At 39.0% G+C, this 18,202-nt stretch overlaps 1 protein-coding gene across 1 annotated transcript in view; it reads left to right on the top strand.

The window, feature by feature from the left end:
- Positions 1–17,280, top strand: part of ARHGAP8 (Rho GTPase activating protein 8) — an 86,340-nt gene extending 69,060 nt beyond the window's left edge. The window contains exons 10-13 of the mRNA XM_069806935.1: positions 5,881–5,958; positions 6,632–6,760; positions 9,849–9,952; positions 16,578–17,280. Coding sequence (XP_069663036.1) covers positions 5,881–5,958; positions 6,632–6,760; positions 9,849–9,952; positions 16,578–16,775 — 509 coding nt within the window. The 3' untranslated portion in view covers positions 16,776–17,280. The remainder of the gene's footprint in view (positions 1–5,880; positions 5,959–6,631; positions 6,761–9,848; positions 9,953–16,577) is intronic.
- Positions 17,281–18,202: the final 922 nt, after the last annotated feature.

The following is an 18,202-nucleotide window of genomic DNA, read 5'->3' as shown; positions in this document are numbered from 1 at the left end:
CATGCTTCTCCATGTTTTAAACATTTAAAACCAAAGCTAGCCTGCTGGGATTATTACTAAAATTTCCAAAATCTGTTAACATCTGCATTCTATAGAATGGCCATATAAGGAAACAGCTACAAAAAAATTGCATAGAGAACTGATTACTAAAGAGACCATGTGAGATCAGCAGCAGCTCAGAAGTGATGGAACAATAAACTCACGGTGAAGGAATCACACTACAGAATTATAAAGCAGAAAAGATAACTGTCCCCTGTAGGAAAATTATCTCGCAGTAGCCCCGTTGCCGAGTCTTTCTCTCTTACCTCATCTCTTTTGTTGACTGGAAGTACTTTGCAGCACAAAGTTTTTGTTCGATGTTGTCTTGTGGTGGTACCACAGGAGAGTCCTGGGCGATGACTAAGACTTCTAAATGAAATGGTAATAACCATGATATAGAAGTTTAATGATAAAGTAATAAATGTCCTATGGTATGATTATAGTGACAACTAAAGCTGTCCTTTATCTGTTCAATAGCAGAAGCAGTGGTAAACAGCAATTAATCTTTCCTCCTCATCCCCTCCATGAAGCACAACAAATCTTGCTGATGGAGAAACTTTTGTTTCCATTTTTTAATGTGAATGAATACATGCTGGTGGTGATAGTCAGAATGGGTAAAGATGGATGGTTATGCATTCTGAATACGTTTGGATTGCTGTAGCTTAGCGAGTTTGCCTCCTGGCCTCCACTTCTTGTGATCAATCAAATATCTTTTAAAAATGCAACACTGTGAAAGCTTGACATTGGCCATATAAACATTTCTGAGTTCTTGGCTCTTTTGTTTTCATGTGAATGTTTTTACCTAGGGTTCATGGAGATGAGAAATCCCAAGACTGTTTCGCGTGCCATCAAATAAAAATGAACCTTGTAATAAGCACAGTTTGTGTTTTTGGTGCTCAGGCATTGTAAATAAATTATGTTCAGAGGTGCCAAGTATAAACTGAGAATATTCATTCATAAATCCAAAGGCTAGAGACTATGCCGTTCAAAACTGCAAGGACACAAATACACTTTGGGTTCTATGAAGGATGCACAGTTCTACATCCTTGCTTCTGCTGCTCAGCTTTTCAGTAGGGCTGGAACTGTCCCTTCTCTTCCCCTCTGCCCTTGATCTGCTGTGCACCTTCTCACAGTGCAAATCATCTTTACAAACTGCAGACAGCACGCTCACTTGTTCTGTATTCATTGCAGAGTACAAGGGAAAGGAAGGCTGTGCAATCTCCTCCTCAAACTGCACTGTATTCTGGCTTTAAAAAAAAAAAATCTCAAATTTGTCTTAAGCATAAAAATTCACAATTGCCACCACTTTGGGCATTTAAGATGTTACATTGAAGGTGGAAAGTTAAAATTTGCTATAAACTCATCAGTCCTTGTATTAGAAATAAATGAGTTCTTATTTTTAAAAAGGAATCTTACTAGAATTAGGTAATCTGCAAGAAGATGTCTAAATCAGTTGTATTAATGAGAATGAAAACCACTTCCAAATCAGGATGGACACTTCCTGAGACTTGGCAGTACCCCAGTCAAAAGAAACATTTCCAAACTCAATTTGGGACAGAAGGAATTCAGATGCTGACTCTTCGCTATTTCTCTTCTGAAAGCAGACAAATTAACAAAGGTTTTTGATGCCAGCAACCCTCAAATCAAGGATGATTGAAAGAAAAAGAATGTAAATTTCTCATCTCTCTTTATTTGACAAGTTTGCAGCAATGTGACAACATGTGTTGCTTTAATTTATCTTTACCAGTTTTGATTTTTTTGTGTCTTTCCTTTGGGACAACTGATAGGGGGGGTAGAAGGGGCTTAAGTATTATTAGCAACAGTTTATTAATTCGGAGTGTGACACAGTTGTGTCATTGCACTGTGAAATTTTGTCTGCTGTGGTAAAAGCCATCTAATTTCAATGTGGAATGAAGTGCCTGCCTGTTTTCATTTATGATTACTGACATTTAAATAATTACTCAGTTAAGTTCTCAATCGCAGAATCACTTTTCATTGAATACAGATGGCTCCTTCACTAGTCACATCACTGTTTTTTCTGTACAGCACTTAATATTTAAAATAAAATTTTGCTCTTTTTGGTCTGGAGAGTTTAGTGCAGGGTAGCAAAAGTCCACTGATCTCTATCTATCTTTCTATCTATCTATCTTTTTTTTGTGAGGGGCAGGGCAGAGTTATCTCAACAGAGGCTCTGCAGCGTTGATAGAATATGTGAGTGACATGCAGCTGTGTGTTTATCAGAACTGGAAAGCCCAGGCTAGCTGCTCATGTCAGTCATCCCCTAGCAGTGTTCTGGCAAGCACTGCTGCTCCAGGGTTGGTATTCTCTATGGACTGTGTTACCCAGGCTATTAATGGCAAAAGAGTTCAACTTGTATACCAAAACAAAAATATTTCTTTTTAAAGAGACAGCTGACATGAGTCATGCTGTAAACAGGATTTGATTGAAGAATACTACTAACAGAAATTAAATAGCCTACTTCAGTATTATTTTTTTAAAAGGACAGAAATGAATGCTTTGAGCTACAATGCCCAGGATTGTCTTCAGCCAATTTTGTTTCCTCATCCTGTAACTTTCATGGGTCTGGCATGTATTTTTGTCTGCAAAAGGAAGACAAATTGATTAATCTTATTTTAGTGTGGGTACCTTGTGTTAGCTTAATTATGGTAGCTCCAAGAACTGGGTTTTTTTCCTGTAGTGCCTGAAAAGGAAGAGGTTTGGAGAAAGTATTTCTCGACTGTGTTTAATGCTGTGTATTTATCCATCACAGTGGAATAACCAAGGAAAGGCATCAGGTCTCTTTTCTCCTTCCCATCCCTTATTATGAGACCCTAGTTGGGGGCATATGCTAATGCTGTTCAGGTTATGCGACACGGGAAACACCATCATTCAAATCATATTTTCAGGTAGCTTTCCCTCGCCCTGCCTAAACACAGAAAGCACTGAGAGCAATTAATAGACTTACAGACTTCTAAACAAAGTATCCTGCTCAGTTCATATGCATCACAGAAGTTAGAAAAATATATTATAAAATGACTATCTCTGTCCCCAGACTCATCATTTTCCCTCTTCAATAGCATAATGGCTGTTGACTCATATTTCTGTTTACCAGAAGGCTGAAGTTATGACCCATGCTTTCTTTAAAAATCTCTATAATATATTATTTTCTGGTCTGAGCATCTGTTATGCAACAAAGATGTGGCTATTTTGTTGTTGCAGTTCTTGTAGCTTAGAAGGAGAATATCGCTTTTTCTTTTTTCCTAAGAACTGCACTAACCTACATTTAATTAGTGTCATGTCATTTGGATAGGTTGCCCACAAATGTAGGAAGGATTGGAGATATGGGCTTTGGTAGTTGGCTTGTCGCCACCTGTGATCAAACAAATTGCTGTATATCGATTCTGTTTCAGCTGACCTGGAAAATGAATTCTGGAAGAAGCGCTGATATCGCCCGTATCCCCGATTTCTGCAGATGAGGATAAAAGTTGCTTTTTCCCCCTCAGACCTCCAAAAAACATATCCAGCAAGAGCTTAGTGTTATGTGCCATTACAGTAACGTTGATGGGATACAGGGCCAGACAAGTACAGCTGCTGTCTATGCTTCAGATTAATGTCTTTAATTAGACTCTTGAAAGCTTAGCCAATAAAGGCATAAACATGTTAAAAATTGATATTTACTACATCGTAGTTTATACAGTGAGATTCACATCAGATTAAAGCATTAACCATTAAACCAATTTCTGCAAACGGAATTGCAAGCATTTATGATGTCCATTTTCTGAAAGGCTTGTTTCTACAGAAAACCTCTAGTCCACTGACAGCCAGCATAAAATTCTACAAATTCTCAGGAAATCATTGTGTTTCTTGTTTGCTGAGGGCAATGCCTTGACGAGTTAGCTGTTCACAGCTGCCACTTCGAAAACCATGTCTTTAGACAGGTTGTGCTATAAATATAATGGAACAGTTTTGCTACAGCGATGTTATTTGCCGTAACTTTATTCAACTGAAACATGATCTGATCGGGAATAAAGCAAGTGGTCAAATAGATCATAATTATTGTCCATTTGGTTCCTTTAGTAACTACACGTGTCCTTAGATATTGTATTTTGAAGTGTCATACTCCTTCCAGAACTGAGTGTGTGGGCTAAGGTTTTAATATTCAACTTGGAATTTAATAGGCAAAGGCATAAGTACTTAGAAAGTAACTAGGAGCTCTATTCAGCTAAACTCCAGCTAAGCTTCTAAATCTAGTCAGTGGACCGCTTTCAAATAGAGCTTGGGGTTCTTTGCAAAAGTCTCTGAAACATGCCTATGAAAATTTACTTCAATAGTACATTGTCAATTCTTTTAGTATACCGAACTAAATTCACATGAACTATTCAAATGCTATTCTGTAAGGAATGGGTTCATTAAGGAATTTGTAGTAATTTACTCATTTTTCCTGTATAAAATACACATGCAACCTTGGTGAATTTACAAGAATGACTGAGTATCTTTCATTAATGTATGACTCAAAATTTTTCTAGAACAGCATAGAGATTCTTGGTCATGCAACTAGATGCATGTGTACTTTAGTTGAAATACACAAATATTGGTTTCAGTCTGGCTACTTAGCTGCTGAAAGGTAAGCATAAAAAAAATAAAAAAGTCAATCTGATCTTCCACACTCACATAAAGAAATGTACAGCAGTCCCTCCAAGTCAGTGGGTGGTCTGCCACCCTTCTCAAAATGTCAGCAATTTTCTTTTTTGTCAGACCAGCATAGGCTAATATTTTAGATTAGTCTGCTTCCAGGAGGAATCTCCAAGGGAGACTACATGTGAGCCAAATTGCATTACCTGCTGGGTGGAAGGAACAGCACAAATTGGAGAGAAGGAAAGAGAGAGAGACATGATAATTTTACCAAACTCAAAAGCAAGAAGTAGCACAAGTCTCAAGAAAAGTAACACTTCTTGTCCTCATCCTGTTTTGCATAATAATTCACATAACTAACTTACCTTGAAAGCTGTGGTCCAAATTAGATCCTTGATTGGATGCATTTTATTGAAGTTTTTCCTCAGTAGCTGATGTCAGATTTCGGTTAGTCCAAGACATGAAAGCAAATTAGATAGATACCCTTCGGGAGATTTATGATAAATATTTCAGAACTGTCTCAAGACTAGAATTGCGTATTTCAAAATACCATGGGCAGGCGGAGTGTTAAGTCCCACTGACTTCCAGAGAAAGGTGGAAGGAGCAGTGGTCCGTCCCAATCTACCTTTAAGCTGGGGAGGCCAGTATCCCTCCAGTGGTAAGAAATAGGCTCTTCCATCCAAAGATCCTTTGAAACATTCCCCAGCCTAATGGATCTTGTCTCACCCACTGACAGAAGAAGGAGCTTAGGAAATCTGTGCAAATGCCCTCTGTAGCTTGCTAAAAGTTTAAGGCATTTAAAAGGAGAACAGCAGATTTACAGGCATGGTTTGGTGCTCAGTTTGCAGATACGCTCAGTGAGACTGGGTACATAAGCAGCCTGGTAAATCTAAATCTCCTGCTTCTATGTCATTAGGTGCAATTGAAAGCTACTTTTAAAGGAAAATTATAGTTGGGAAGACACTCTAAAACACTTAAGGAAAGGTGGTGGTATTTCTATGAGACATGTTAAAAAAAGTGCTGTAGGCAATGCTGAAATATGATTTGATCCTACATTCTATTCTCAAGGACTTTTACTTCCAAAAAATGAGTGTATCGAGTAGCTTTGTTCCCAAACCTTCTCCCTCTGTTCTGTTTTCAACTGAACCTATAGAAAAAACCGAGAGTGACAGCTTTTACAGATGAGACCTGCATTAACTGTTTTTTCAGGACTACAAGTAGAGGGCCTTTTCAGAAGGTCAGCCAGCATCCAGACTATCAAAGATGTTCAGAAACTCTACAATCAGGGTAAGCTGTCACCATACTGTTACCAGTAATAATGTGAGGGCTTTGTTGATCTTGGTTTTGTTGGTGAAACAGAAATGCTAGCTTTCGTGTAATTAGTTAATTATAAAACCATTTCTAACATAAAATATCATAATAAGAGCACTAGTACAGAAACCTGAAAGATAGCAACAGGCACTTAATGCTTACTGAATAGCAGGTCATCAGTTGATGTCAGACCAGAGCTTACAAAATCTGTAGCAGCTAATGAATGATAAGGTTTGAGTCAAAAATGGTCTGTTTTTTCATAAACATTTGTATTGCCTCTCTGCCCTTTGAATTACTTTAGTTACGAAGTACAACGTCTTTGTGTGATTTTGCCTCTGGTGATTTTTCATGGTTATGGCAAAGAAATATAATTTTACCTAATAATTTATGAAATGTAGTGAAGTAATTTTGAAAGTCACCGAGTTCCCCGTGAAGTCATTTTAAGAAATGCCATTATGGGGAGAATCTCTTATAGCAAGATTAATAAAACTCTATGAAAAATACAAAAAGAAAATGCCAGGAGTTACCAGCAGCAGAAAGCCAAGAGGTTTTGTGTTTAAAATGTACTGTGAAACAGTTTTTAAGTAGTAGTTCAAAGAAAAAGTAAAACATCATTTGATTGAACCCTTTTTTCTTCTTTTTCTTTTAGGCAAGTCTGTGAATTTTGATGATTATCATGATATCCATATTCCTGCTGTTATCCTAAAGACTTTCTTTAGGGAACTCCCTCAGCCATTACTAACATTTGAGTGTTATGATCATATCCTTGGAATCACCAGTGAGTATAAATAGGTTTTCGAAAAATTTATACAGCAAATTGAACTAGACCTGGCTAATAATTCACAATCACTGCTGTTTGCTAACCATGACGCAATCATGGGTATATATTTTTAGTGCTTCACTGCAGCCACAAATGGACAACCTCATAATCTGTACCAGAGCAAGGTGGTCAGGGTTACCAAGACCCTTTCTAATTTTTACAAGGTTTACTGGTTTATCTATGTATCATACTCTTATTATTAAGAATTGGATCAGACTTCTCATTGTCAAGGCTCCATTTTTATGTCATGGCACAGCACTGAGTCAGTCTTAGTGATGCAAGGTATGTCAAAGCAGCTTTAGTTTTAGCAGCAGGATTGGCAGAATTGTGGAAACAAAATTTAGTTGGTCATTTGTATGCTGCTTTCCTTTTTTTTCCTTTTTTTTGTTTTTTTGTGGGGAGAGGATTGTTTTTATTGGAACTATTCCCATGGGATAATATACTGGGGAAGAAAGGATCTAAAGCCATGAGAAGACATTGATTATCTAAAGATCTGGAACCACATGAAACTATGAATTCTAAAACTTTAATTATGTGGCCTTTGTTGGGGACTAGGAGGTTATAATGCTGGCAAGGCAACCCCCTAATACATGGGGCTTGAATATCTGAGATCCCAGAATATCTGGGAGTTAGTATGTAGTACTTGTGGAGACTGGTATTTTGCCATCCAGGCTATAGTACCCAGGCTAGCAGGGAACCCGCAGGACTTCCAGTCACAAGTCACAAGCACACATTTTTCCAAAACCTGCTTTTTGAGGAAATTATATCTAAATGGAGTACAACTTCCAACAGAGTCCGTTAGCATACCTCTGGTAACTATGGGCTGATGCTGTTGCAAGGTATAGGTTATCATCACTATAATGACTGTTGCTGTTGGGGTGGGCACAAAAATAATTTGGATGGGGTATAAATCTCAATTGCTACATGTTTGTGAAGTGTAGAAGTGCAGCAAGTTTAGTGTACCTAGATACACCATATTCTAGGTAAAATTCTTATACTGCGCCCATCACTAGCATCTACATGTACTGTTTCATATCATTAACTTTATTTATGCTTTTCCATTAAGAACTTAATCAGGTCATGTTCATAATCCTCTGAAGGCCTGTCCTGGTTTTCTATTTGCAAGTCTATATAATCACCACCTTTCAAATCAAGGATTCATCTGTCCACACACTAAATATCTCAGGGCACTGAGAAAAACAGGTCTGTTCACAGGTAGGTTGTAGAAATGGAGGGAGTAAGGATTGTCACTCAGAACTGAGGAAAGAATAGAGGAAATTTGGAAAAAGTATATATAAATGTTAATTTTTGCTGAATTAATCTTGTGCTGACTTTGTGGACATGATGTTACTTCGTGCTAGAGCTAAGTGAAAAATGTGAACATGTCTGAAAAGAATCTGAGAGCAATGCATTGTCCTAGGAACGCTGGGAGGTTTTGCTTGGTAAAGCACCTGTGAAATGTTCATTCATGTTATTTTTGTTTACTGGTGTTTTAAATGTTGACAAAACATGTTGAAAAGTGGAATTTAAGAGAATTTCTCCTTGGGCTTTCTTGTTATGCAGTGTGATGTCCACTATCTTTTCTTGGTGCTGTGGTGATATCCTGATTTTAAAAGATCTTAAGCTTGAAAGCCAGGCTGGACTGCAGCAAAGTCGTATTCTCTATGAATACAGTGCAGAAGGGAGCTTTGAAGAGGTGTGATCACAGACAGCTGTCTTGGGATGATTTGAAAATTCTCATTCTGTCTTCTGGAAGACACCAGAGCAGTGTGTGATGTATCTATTACATCTCTTAACCTGCAGACCCAGAAATACAGTCTCTCTGCTTTACAGTACTTTGAAATGATAGTGAAGCTTTTCTCTTTAGTGTCTCATCTGAAACATTTTTTTGAAGAGTTATTGATGGGAGCTGTGAAATAAATTACCCGAGTGACTAACTAAAAAAATTAATAAACCTTGAAGCTTATAATTGTCAAAGAACTTCTTTGGTCATGAAAACTGCTAACAAGAGTTCCTTTACCCAGTATTGCTACAATTCCTCCATTATTTACTCTGCAGAAGGCTGACAAAAAAATTCTTGGGACTCAGATTATTGTGTTTTACGGGAACTGGTAGCTTTGCAGTAGGAAAAATGTCAACACAGCTCACCACAGTATAGCTTCATGTATTTAATTCAGAGCTTGAGGGAACATTGAACATGCTGGAATTTTGTGCATGCACACATACTTATGCACACCTCTAGCTGTGTCAGGGAAAGGGAGAGAGAAATGCAACAAATGCAGAAAAAACATCAGCACAAATCGTCTGGTTAGGTCAGGCATGATTGTAATCATCAGGCCTTTCTCCAAATTGGTGTTAAACTTCCAGTACTAAAATAATTACAATATTCCAGCAAAAAAGAGAAAAAGTCACTTGGTACAGCATTTGAAATATAATCCAGTGTTAGTGTAATTCTCACCCAGACTGTCTAGATGATGCAAGGAGTTTGGGGTCCAGTTCTGGTTTTGCCTGTCTGTAGAAATGAGTTAATGAACCTGCTCAGGTTCATCTCTAGAAAATTCTTGCCCACCCAAGTGGCCATCTCATAAATTTTTGCCAAGACAGAGTAGTTTCCTGCAGAATCACAGAAGTGTTTTTAAAGTTAGTAGTGTGCCAGAAGAGCATTTTGTGCAGGACTATGTCTCAGCAAGAATAAAATCAGAGCATAAAAACCAGACGTCTAGATTCAGTGCGTGGAGAGATAATGGAATTCAAATCAAGACCTTTGAAAGTCCTCTCTAACAAAGAAATTATTTTGGCTCTCTCCCTGAATCAAGAAAATACTCTGGAAGTTAGTCTTAGCCAGATACAGGATAATACAAAATATGATAGGGACATTCAAAGGGATAACCTTAACTGTTACTGTGGTCATGGAGGTTAGTAGAGCTGAATTTTGTGGTCTGTTTTACAGATGAGTATCTAAAGTAATTCCAGCAGATATAAATAAGGTATTATTTCTCGGTAGTATTTTGATGGTTTGGAGTTAAGACTGACTTCGACATTGCAGGTGTGGAGAGCAGTTTACGAGTCACCAGATGTAAACAAATCATTCAAGGACTTCCTGAACACAATTACGTTGTTCTGAAATATCTGATATGCTTTCTCCATATGGTAAGTATAGGCAAAATTTCCAAAATAGTGCTGGTCTTTTCTTTCTAAATCTGTTCTTGTTAATGCAGCATTTAACATCTCCACAGAAAAAAAAATGAATAATTTAAAAGTATGGTGAGGTGGTTGTGCAGTACTTGCCAATGGAGTGAACTCAGGATGCAGAACCCTTCAGTTCTGATAAGAGTCACTGCTAAACAATGGTCTGGCCATCCCTTCACCATGAAATTCTGTAGATGTAATGAAAAGTACAGTGTAAATTTAAGTGGAACTGTGCCTGCACTGGAATATTTAAAAGTGCTGTCCCTTCCACTCCACATTCACAAATGTATGTTTTTATTGATTTAGGTTTTTGTTTTTTTCCTATTTTGGAGTGAAAAAAAGCCTGAAAATAGTGGTTGTGTAATTTTCAGTGCTGGAGAAAAATTAGGTGAAATCACCTTTTTTCTCCAAAGTATAAATCTTGGGCAACTAAAACACCAAATAAGTTAGTGTCGTTTTAGAAAATTATAGAAATATTAATGAGCTTTAGAACAACAATCAGCAAAATATTTTATATTAAATCTTAAAAATAACATTTTCCTGTTTAAAATAGTCTTTCATTCTGTAATTTACTACAGTGTTAAATGAAAAAATTCCAATGTGCCATTTTGCAAGGATTTTTGGTATGCTTCATGATAAATTAAATCATGTGTCTTTTGTCCTACTTTTTGATTTGCTCATTTTTTTAACCCATTTTTGGAAACCCCACAAGTCTGAGGGTTTGGGGAACAGCCATTACAAATAGTTCTACAGTTAGCCTAGTGATATCCTTTGGTTGCCAGTTTATGTGCAGGAAAAGACAGTAATAGGAGTGTAAATTTCCCTTCCTTCTGCCTTATCCAATGCATTTGTTTTTGCAGATTGCATTTTTCAAACCCAGGTGCTAAAATTGAGGATTATGGTGTAGCTGACACCTAAATAAAGTGATCTAGCCTTCAGAAGTCCTAAGAGCCCACCAAAGCGATCATGTATGTGGAATGATACTGATTTTCACCAGCGGGGGAATTAGCCCTCAGTAACTGTTCTTGGGCTACAATCATGTTTGCCATATTCTAGCAGTAGCATATCTCAGAAAGGAGTACATTTAATCCCTTTTTCTATCAAAACTCTAGAGAAAAGCAAGATTAAAGGAAACACATTGATACAACCCTCACTCAGACAGCACTTGCAAGGTTCCTATAATACCCACATGTTCGTTTACTGTTGCTTAGCTGAACTCTAATGCTATTAAGGAAATCCTCGTGTCATTTGCTATTATTTTAGCAACTGATATCTCTCCTCAGTGTTATGAATCGTGTAAGTGACTTTGTTCCAATAATAGATGCACCATCTCAATGCACTTCTTAAGAGCTGAGCACTTGAGGTGTTAATGAGGTGTGCAAAAGTACTACATAGTGTTTTCTGTAATTGGGCAACAGAACATAGCATTATTTTTGAGTATGCCTTGTTATGTAAAGCACAGCGTCAAGTTGATACTAGTGCTCAGATCTGCAATTTTTGCTGATCCATGGCTTTTCATCCTTAATGTCTCAGGGAATATTTGCATTTGGAAAGGTCAAGGGAATGTGAAACAATCTAGGTGCTAGAGATTTCTATTCATTGCAGATCGGTGTGCTGCACAAGCTGCCACAATTCAAACTTTAACAGAGCACTCTACCAATAATCCTAGTTTTTACCTGTAAGCATCAACCTTCTTACATGTAAGAGGCAATTTAATTCTTCCATGAGCTCAGCCTCGAGTAGTGCAAGAGGTACTTGTGGTAATTTCATGAAGTGGGATGAATTGTAATCACTAGATACAGGTTTTGAACACTCCAGGTTTGATACAGGCTTGTGGAAGGAGGAAAAGAAAAAAAACCCCTGTTTTCTCTGCAGTCTCAACCCCCTTACTTAATAAAACAGCTCCTTCTAGTCCCAGGGTGCTACAGCAAAACAGTGCAACTCCTACAGAAGTAACAGGCTTGAATTTAAAAAATAGGACCAAATCCTTTAACCTTAGATTACTGATTTTGCCAGTAATGAGCCTAGTGTGCTGTGAAAGGTATAAGCTGTCCATCTCCACTTTGCAGTGCATCTGGCTGCTAGAGAGGGATTTGCAGAGTCCTCTTGGAGATGCAGTGGACTGAGTTCCCCAGGCAGAATTGGGCAACCGGGAGCAAGAGGGAAAACAAAGGCCGGTTTTCACAAGTCAGTCCCTGAATTATGTCTGTAAAAAATGTCTGTTCTTGCTCAGCTGATCTCACAAGAGAGGAGTGTGCACAAACAAGTGTTTGTTTTCCACAAGCCCCGCGTTGCACATGCAGTGAAGTGGATTTATGAATGCACGTGCAAACTTAAAGGGCTCAAAGTTGTCATCCTGCAAATTACTTGGCAAAGCACTCTGAGGGCTACAGTTATCCAGTTCTGAAGCCAGAAACCATTTAGTCAAAAACTGTAATTGTAGTTTTCCATGACAGTCCAAGGCTAAACAATCAGGAAAGTTTGTGTAATATCATCTAGATTGTGTTTTTATAACCATGTCTTTGGTTTTGGTACCAGCTGATACAGCCCCCTCTCTATGTTTACACACTTTCCTTCTCTGGTGCTTATTTCTGTCCCTGCAGTCATGCCTGATACAGGGGACTGGTGGCTGACTTGGCTGAAAGAACATTGCAAAAACTTGCCAAATTCAAAAAGTCAAACTTGGACCAACTAGAAAAAATGCAGAAGGTTTTGGGGCCCATGAACTGTGCTTCAGATCTGTAACTGGGAAGGATTAGATGACTAAGCCTCGTGGAGCAGGTGCAAGCAGTTGGCACGTCTGCGAGGTAGCTGAGAGTGGGGGCTAGAAACTTGTATTTCCAGTCATTTTGTGGGGGTGTTTTAATATCTAGTAATTTTCTTTAGAAAATGTTTTGTGGAGTTCCTTTCAGCATTGTGACTGAGAAACCAAAGAGGTGGTGATGTCCTTATATTTTTCAAATATGATGGTAATTGGCTATTTCTACCCTCTGTATTTCACTGTTTAAGTTCACTAGGTAGTGTAGTGGCTGTCTGGTTTCACTCCTGCGGTATCCATGAGGGTGCTGGGATGCCAGGATGTGGAATCCAAAAATTGTCACAATTTTGCTGGGGGAAGCTGGGCGTTTATTCTGGGATGGTGAAGATGTGTATTTTGCATTTGTTGATGTGGCACTAAATCTTCAGTGTTTATTCCCAATGATGAGTTTTGCAACGTACAAGTTTTATCTTTCTAGAGGACGGACTTTCGTTACTTAATGAGTTTTCCATACATGTTCCAATGAAAGGGGGGAAAAACCCAACAAACTGGAGCTGTGTAGTTCTTTGTTGTAATACTTTTCTGTGAAGTTCAGATGATTCCTTCAAAAATACGATCTAGGTCCTTGGAGAATTGTCTTTTATTAGCTTGTCAAATTGACAGAGCCAGTGTGTTTTCACTTGAAACAGATGACGGTTGCTGACTTTGTGAGGGAATCAAAGAAGGAGTCGAGGGGCTTAGTCCAAATGCTAAAGATGTAATTTGTTTTTCTTAAATAGAACGTAGCTTTGGGATGCAGTTATTTAGAGGGGTAGCCCATAAAGAGGTTGTCTGACTGCATGCTGCCCTTACATCATCTAGTGTTGGAAGAAAACATCAGCTGCCCATGATGGTGTTGTAGATGAAGTGGATGTGTTCATGACATCTGTGAAAGAAATCTGGCATTGGAGTAGTGAGAGGGTTGAGATGGTGTGAAGCCTGATCCCCTCGGGGAGGGATAAAGCCATTACCACTGGTGTGACAAGGCTTCCTTGCTTGCAACTCTTGACGAGCTGGCAAAGATTATTAATTTGCACACTTTTTCTTGGATCTGCTGAGGAAGGGATTGCTGTGCATTTTGGAGTGAAGCAACATGCTGTGTCTCCCTTGAATTCCTAAGTGTCAGCCTCATTGATGACTCACAGATAAGGCTTAGTGTAGCTCTGCCTCAGATGATATAATCACTGTTTCATTTTATCTTAAGGATTTTCTCTCTCAGGAGAAGCTGTGTCATGGCTATTTTTGTTGATCATTTCAACATTGATTGTCTCCTTGAAATGCTCACAGAGTGGTGGTGGGTGGGAAGAGATGGTTTCATTTGGGAATTAGAAGCATTCTTTGAAATAGTTGGCCTAAAGAGAAAAAATAAATCTAGCTCTACCAGCAAGTCACAGTGTTATTGCTTTGAGCTGAAACATTGGCCTTTGAAGGCAGCGGCTTTGTGTGTTTCAACAGCTGGGTGTGTTTCAACTAGCTTAAAGACAGCAGCTGTACATGACTTGTGGGATGGAGTGTGTCAGGGAACACTCCCAAAAACCAGGGGAAGACAACTCCAACAGGTTTGGCTCCTTCCACCACTGAGGGACTCCACTGTCCTCCAGTACTATACCACACACTTCTGTGCCATCACAGGGTACCTGCCCTGTATAGACTTAAGGTACCTGCCTTAGGATATGCAGCACATATCTTTGGTTTTGTGCAATAGAAAACACAATGTGATAGGCTGTAGCTCTCACATTATTTTAGAGACTTTCAACTGAAAGAAACACCAAAAAATAATTTCTCCTTGGTCCACAGGGGTTTCACATGTACGACATTACACAGTGCGGATATAGCCAGTATGAGCCACCTGACTCAAAGGCCAGAATGCAGTCCCTAACCTTGTATATTTATTAGTATCCAAACACCAGCTTCATTGTCCAGCTACCTTCAGGGTACCTAGGTCTAGCGTCTCCTTGTTAACAGGGTACTACTCATCATTGTCCTAATCATTTTCCCTCACCAGTTATTTTGGTAGTAGTTTAGATTTTGCTACATTGCTGTAGTATAATGAACTCTCTTTTTGAGCTGATCTCATCTGAAGCAGATTACATGAACAAGATGGGCTTGTTGGTTTTTCTGTGTAGTTAAATAGTGCACTGAGAGCAGTATGTGAAGGTCAGCAGGTTATATGTGGTTCATGCTCTAGAGAGAATGATGTGGGTTTTGCATAAGGTCATGAAGCAGGCATTGCCGTTTAATCTGATGACTTTTTACTCTCAAGCTGTGAAGTCAATCTTTTGAAAAGGTGGTTATGGCACCAGTATCTCCCTCCTTTATCCATCCCTGCTTCATGACCTTAAAAACAATTGAAGCCTTTAACATTTGTAGCAGAAGTAGCATCATTGTAGCTCTCATGTCCCAGAAGTGTAAGGCAAAGATTGGAAGGAAAAATAGTACCTATTATTGGAAAAATTAATATGGTTAGGAAGAAAATTTTATGCTTTTGGGCACATAAGTGCTTCTTCATGTCCCTCAAGGAAAAGAGTTCCATCCTGTGCACCTGTCTGAAGGACATTACATCCCCTCATGGCTGAGCAAATAGGCTCCGTGGTAGGTAACACACTGAGGAGGGTGGGACTGTGCTGTAGGAGACAGAGGGGAATGGAACCTGTGGTACCGGGCAGAGGGCAACTGGAGTTTGTGCATATGCTAAGAAGTGGTCACATGACCATAATGGTTCTTGGATTTTCCTCTAGTGCCCTTAGGCTTTTCATAGCACTACAGAGCTGCCTTTTCAGTAGGCTTTATGGCAAGGCAGAAATGGAGAGACAGTGAGAAGTAGAATTTTTGCTTTCCTATTCCACTTGAAATTGTAGCAGGAAGAATATATGGGAGACTTTGCCCGATAATTCCTTGTTCCATTCTGAGATGACAGCTTCAGAGTAACCCGTACATCGTAGTTTGTGACTGCATGGTCTTCCCATGGCAGATTACTGATCAACAACTGCAACCAGCAGCCTGAGAACTGGATGAATTACCTAGGTCAGGAGGAATCAAGAGCACCTTCAGCTTGCTAGCTCTTTACAATAACAGAGAACTTGTCAGATAGGACACCCAGACCATATTGGGCTTTAGATACCAGCCATGCAATGCAGGAGAGCAAAACACACACAAATTCCCTGACAAACTCACACAGATAAAAAAAATACTCCTGCTACCCAGTTCTGGGCTCACATCCACAGATGGGAGTAGGACACATCATCCTGGTGCAGAACAGATTTCAGTGCTATGTATCTTACCTACAGCCCATTTTCACCTCCATTGCTTCAGAGGAATTGGGTGGATGTGGGGATACTTGGAAGTGAAGTCATGCAACAGTGGGAGAAAAAAAAAATCCTTCTAAACCCTTGCAAACAACTTCAGAAGTCCTCAAGGTTTATTCTATAGAGGGCTTGGTACTGAAGCAGGTAGGATCACTGTTTGTTTATGCTGTCCTTCCCTGCCCCTCAGCAGAGATATCCATAGATTCCATAGAAAGATTGAAAACAATCTATTTTCCTAGCGTGAGGAAACAATTCAGCCCTTTTGCTTGACTTACTGACATCTTATCTTGTCCTTGAGGGACACAGACTCCAGTGGTCCCATTGTAGCTCTAGGCTGCATAGTCAGCCCCGAGGCTGTTAAGAAGCCAGTGATGTACCTGAGGCCAGGGTCTACTCCCGTCATTTGATCGTTCTCAATACAGGGTGGTTTCTTGTCTCTTACTCTGGGGTACCTGTCTGCATATTCATGTTTATGTTTTTCCAGGTTTCACAGGAGAGCATATGTAACAGAATGACAGCATCCAGCCTGGCCTGTGTCTTTGGTTTGAATTTGAGCTGGCCGCCAAAAGGAACAGCCTCCCTGAGTGCTCTGGTACCTCTGAATCTCTTCACTGAACTACTGATAGATTTCTACACGAATATATTCAACTCCCGAACAGTGCCTGGTGAGATCTTACCTTAATGGTCCCAGAAAGGAAAATGGAGTATGGCTGCCTGAGGGAAAGGTCTCTGTGCCTCAACTGGTGGGAGCTTTATATTTGGGGCTTTCTCCTGCAAAGAAAACTTTCATAACAGAGTAAAGTTTCTATAGCTTTCCAAATACCAAAGATGTTGGGAGGAGCACACTGCCCCATATATTCTCATCACATGGGGGAGAATATGTACGTGAACATTCAAAGACCAGTAGGTCAAAGTGAATTCCCTTATGAAACTTGAGCAGCTGACAAAAACTGGTATGTTAAAAAAAATCATGACACTACGTGCCAGTCTGTCATTTCTTTGGGGATCTGGAGACCTTACTATGTGGCATTATTTTCTGCATGGGCAGAGCTAAGTTCTGGACCACTCCTGAATGTGCAGCTTTCTTCTTTTTTTTTTTTTTTTTTTTTTTATTATTTGAATGCAAGTTTGTTAGAAATTTCCCTATTAAGTTAATAAAGATGGAATCAATTTTTAAGATACTAAAATTCCTAAACTATTTTTCCATATATTTAAGTGTCTTGTTTTACACAAAAAGGCGTGGGCAGTTGCGGCACATCAGGTTTGCAATTACCATGGAGGATAAAGTGTTTCCTGGGTAATTTGAGTTGTGCAGACAGCTAACTAATTATGCTTGCAAATATCTAATATATGCAGTTAATCACTGTAGCTGCACATGCAAAATGTGTGGAAGTTTTTTTCTTCCTACAAGTTCAAATGTGGAGCAATAATCTTATGGGCTTTTTTCTCTAAATACTTGGAATTTTCATCAGTGGAGCTATATCAGTGAGTGCATAATACAGAATATAGACAAATTTTGAGAAGAGTACCCCTAATGTTTGGGCTGCATGTTTTTGCTGTTTGAGTTGATAGAAATTTGGTCTTCATATCAGTTTCTCTAGAAAGCAGTAAGAGCAACAACTTGGATAATATACCTAATATCATTTTTATAGATTAAAAGTCTATTATTAGTCCCAATGTGAATAATTAGCCAACATAAAGGGAGAATTTTCAGTGTTTTCTTTCTAACTATGCCATTAATATTGCTTGTATTTGATGAACTCTTAACACACTGCTATTTCATTGTTTAACACTGGTAATGGGGTGGTGTAACGAAGTTATCATTATAGTTGTCTGCAAAGCAAAAGAAAACTAACCAGTGGTAAAAAACATAAGTGGTATTTTCCCTAATGCTCTGGTCTTCCTGCTTCCGTACAAAGCTAACAAAACAGAGGGACTATTTAGACTCCAGTAAAAGTAATAGTCTCAGGAGGACAATTTAGGCATCCCCTCCTCTGCAAACACAGAGCCACTTTTTATCCTATAGGTTCCAGTGAGTTGAGGGTTTGTACTTCTGGCCTTCCTCTTAGCAGTTATGAATCGCCTGCCTGTGTAAAGGGTGCAACAAAA

This window comes from Haliaeetus albicilla, chromosome 19, assembly GCF_947461875.1.
Source record: "Haliaeetus albicilla chromosome 19, bHalAlb1.1, whole genome shotgun sequence".
Classification (NCBI taxonomy): Eukaryota; Metazoa; Chordata; class Aves; order Accipitriformes; family Accipitridae; genus Haliaeetus; species Haliaeetus albicilla.
The sequence above is the reverse complement of the archived record's forward strand: the minus strand, read 5'-3'. Positions and strand labels throughout refer to the sequence as shown.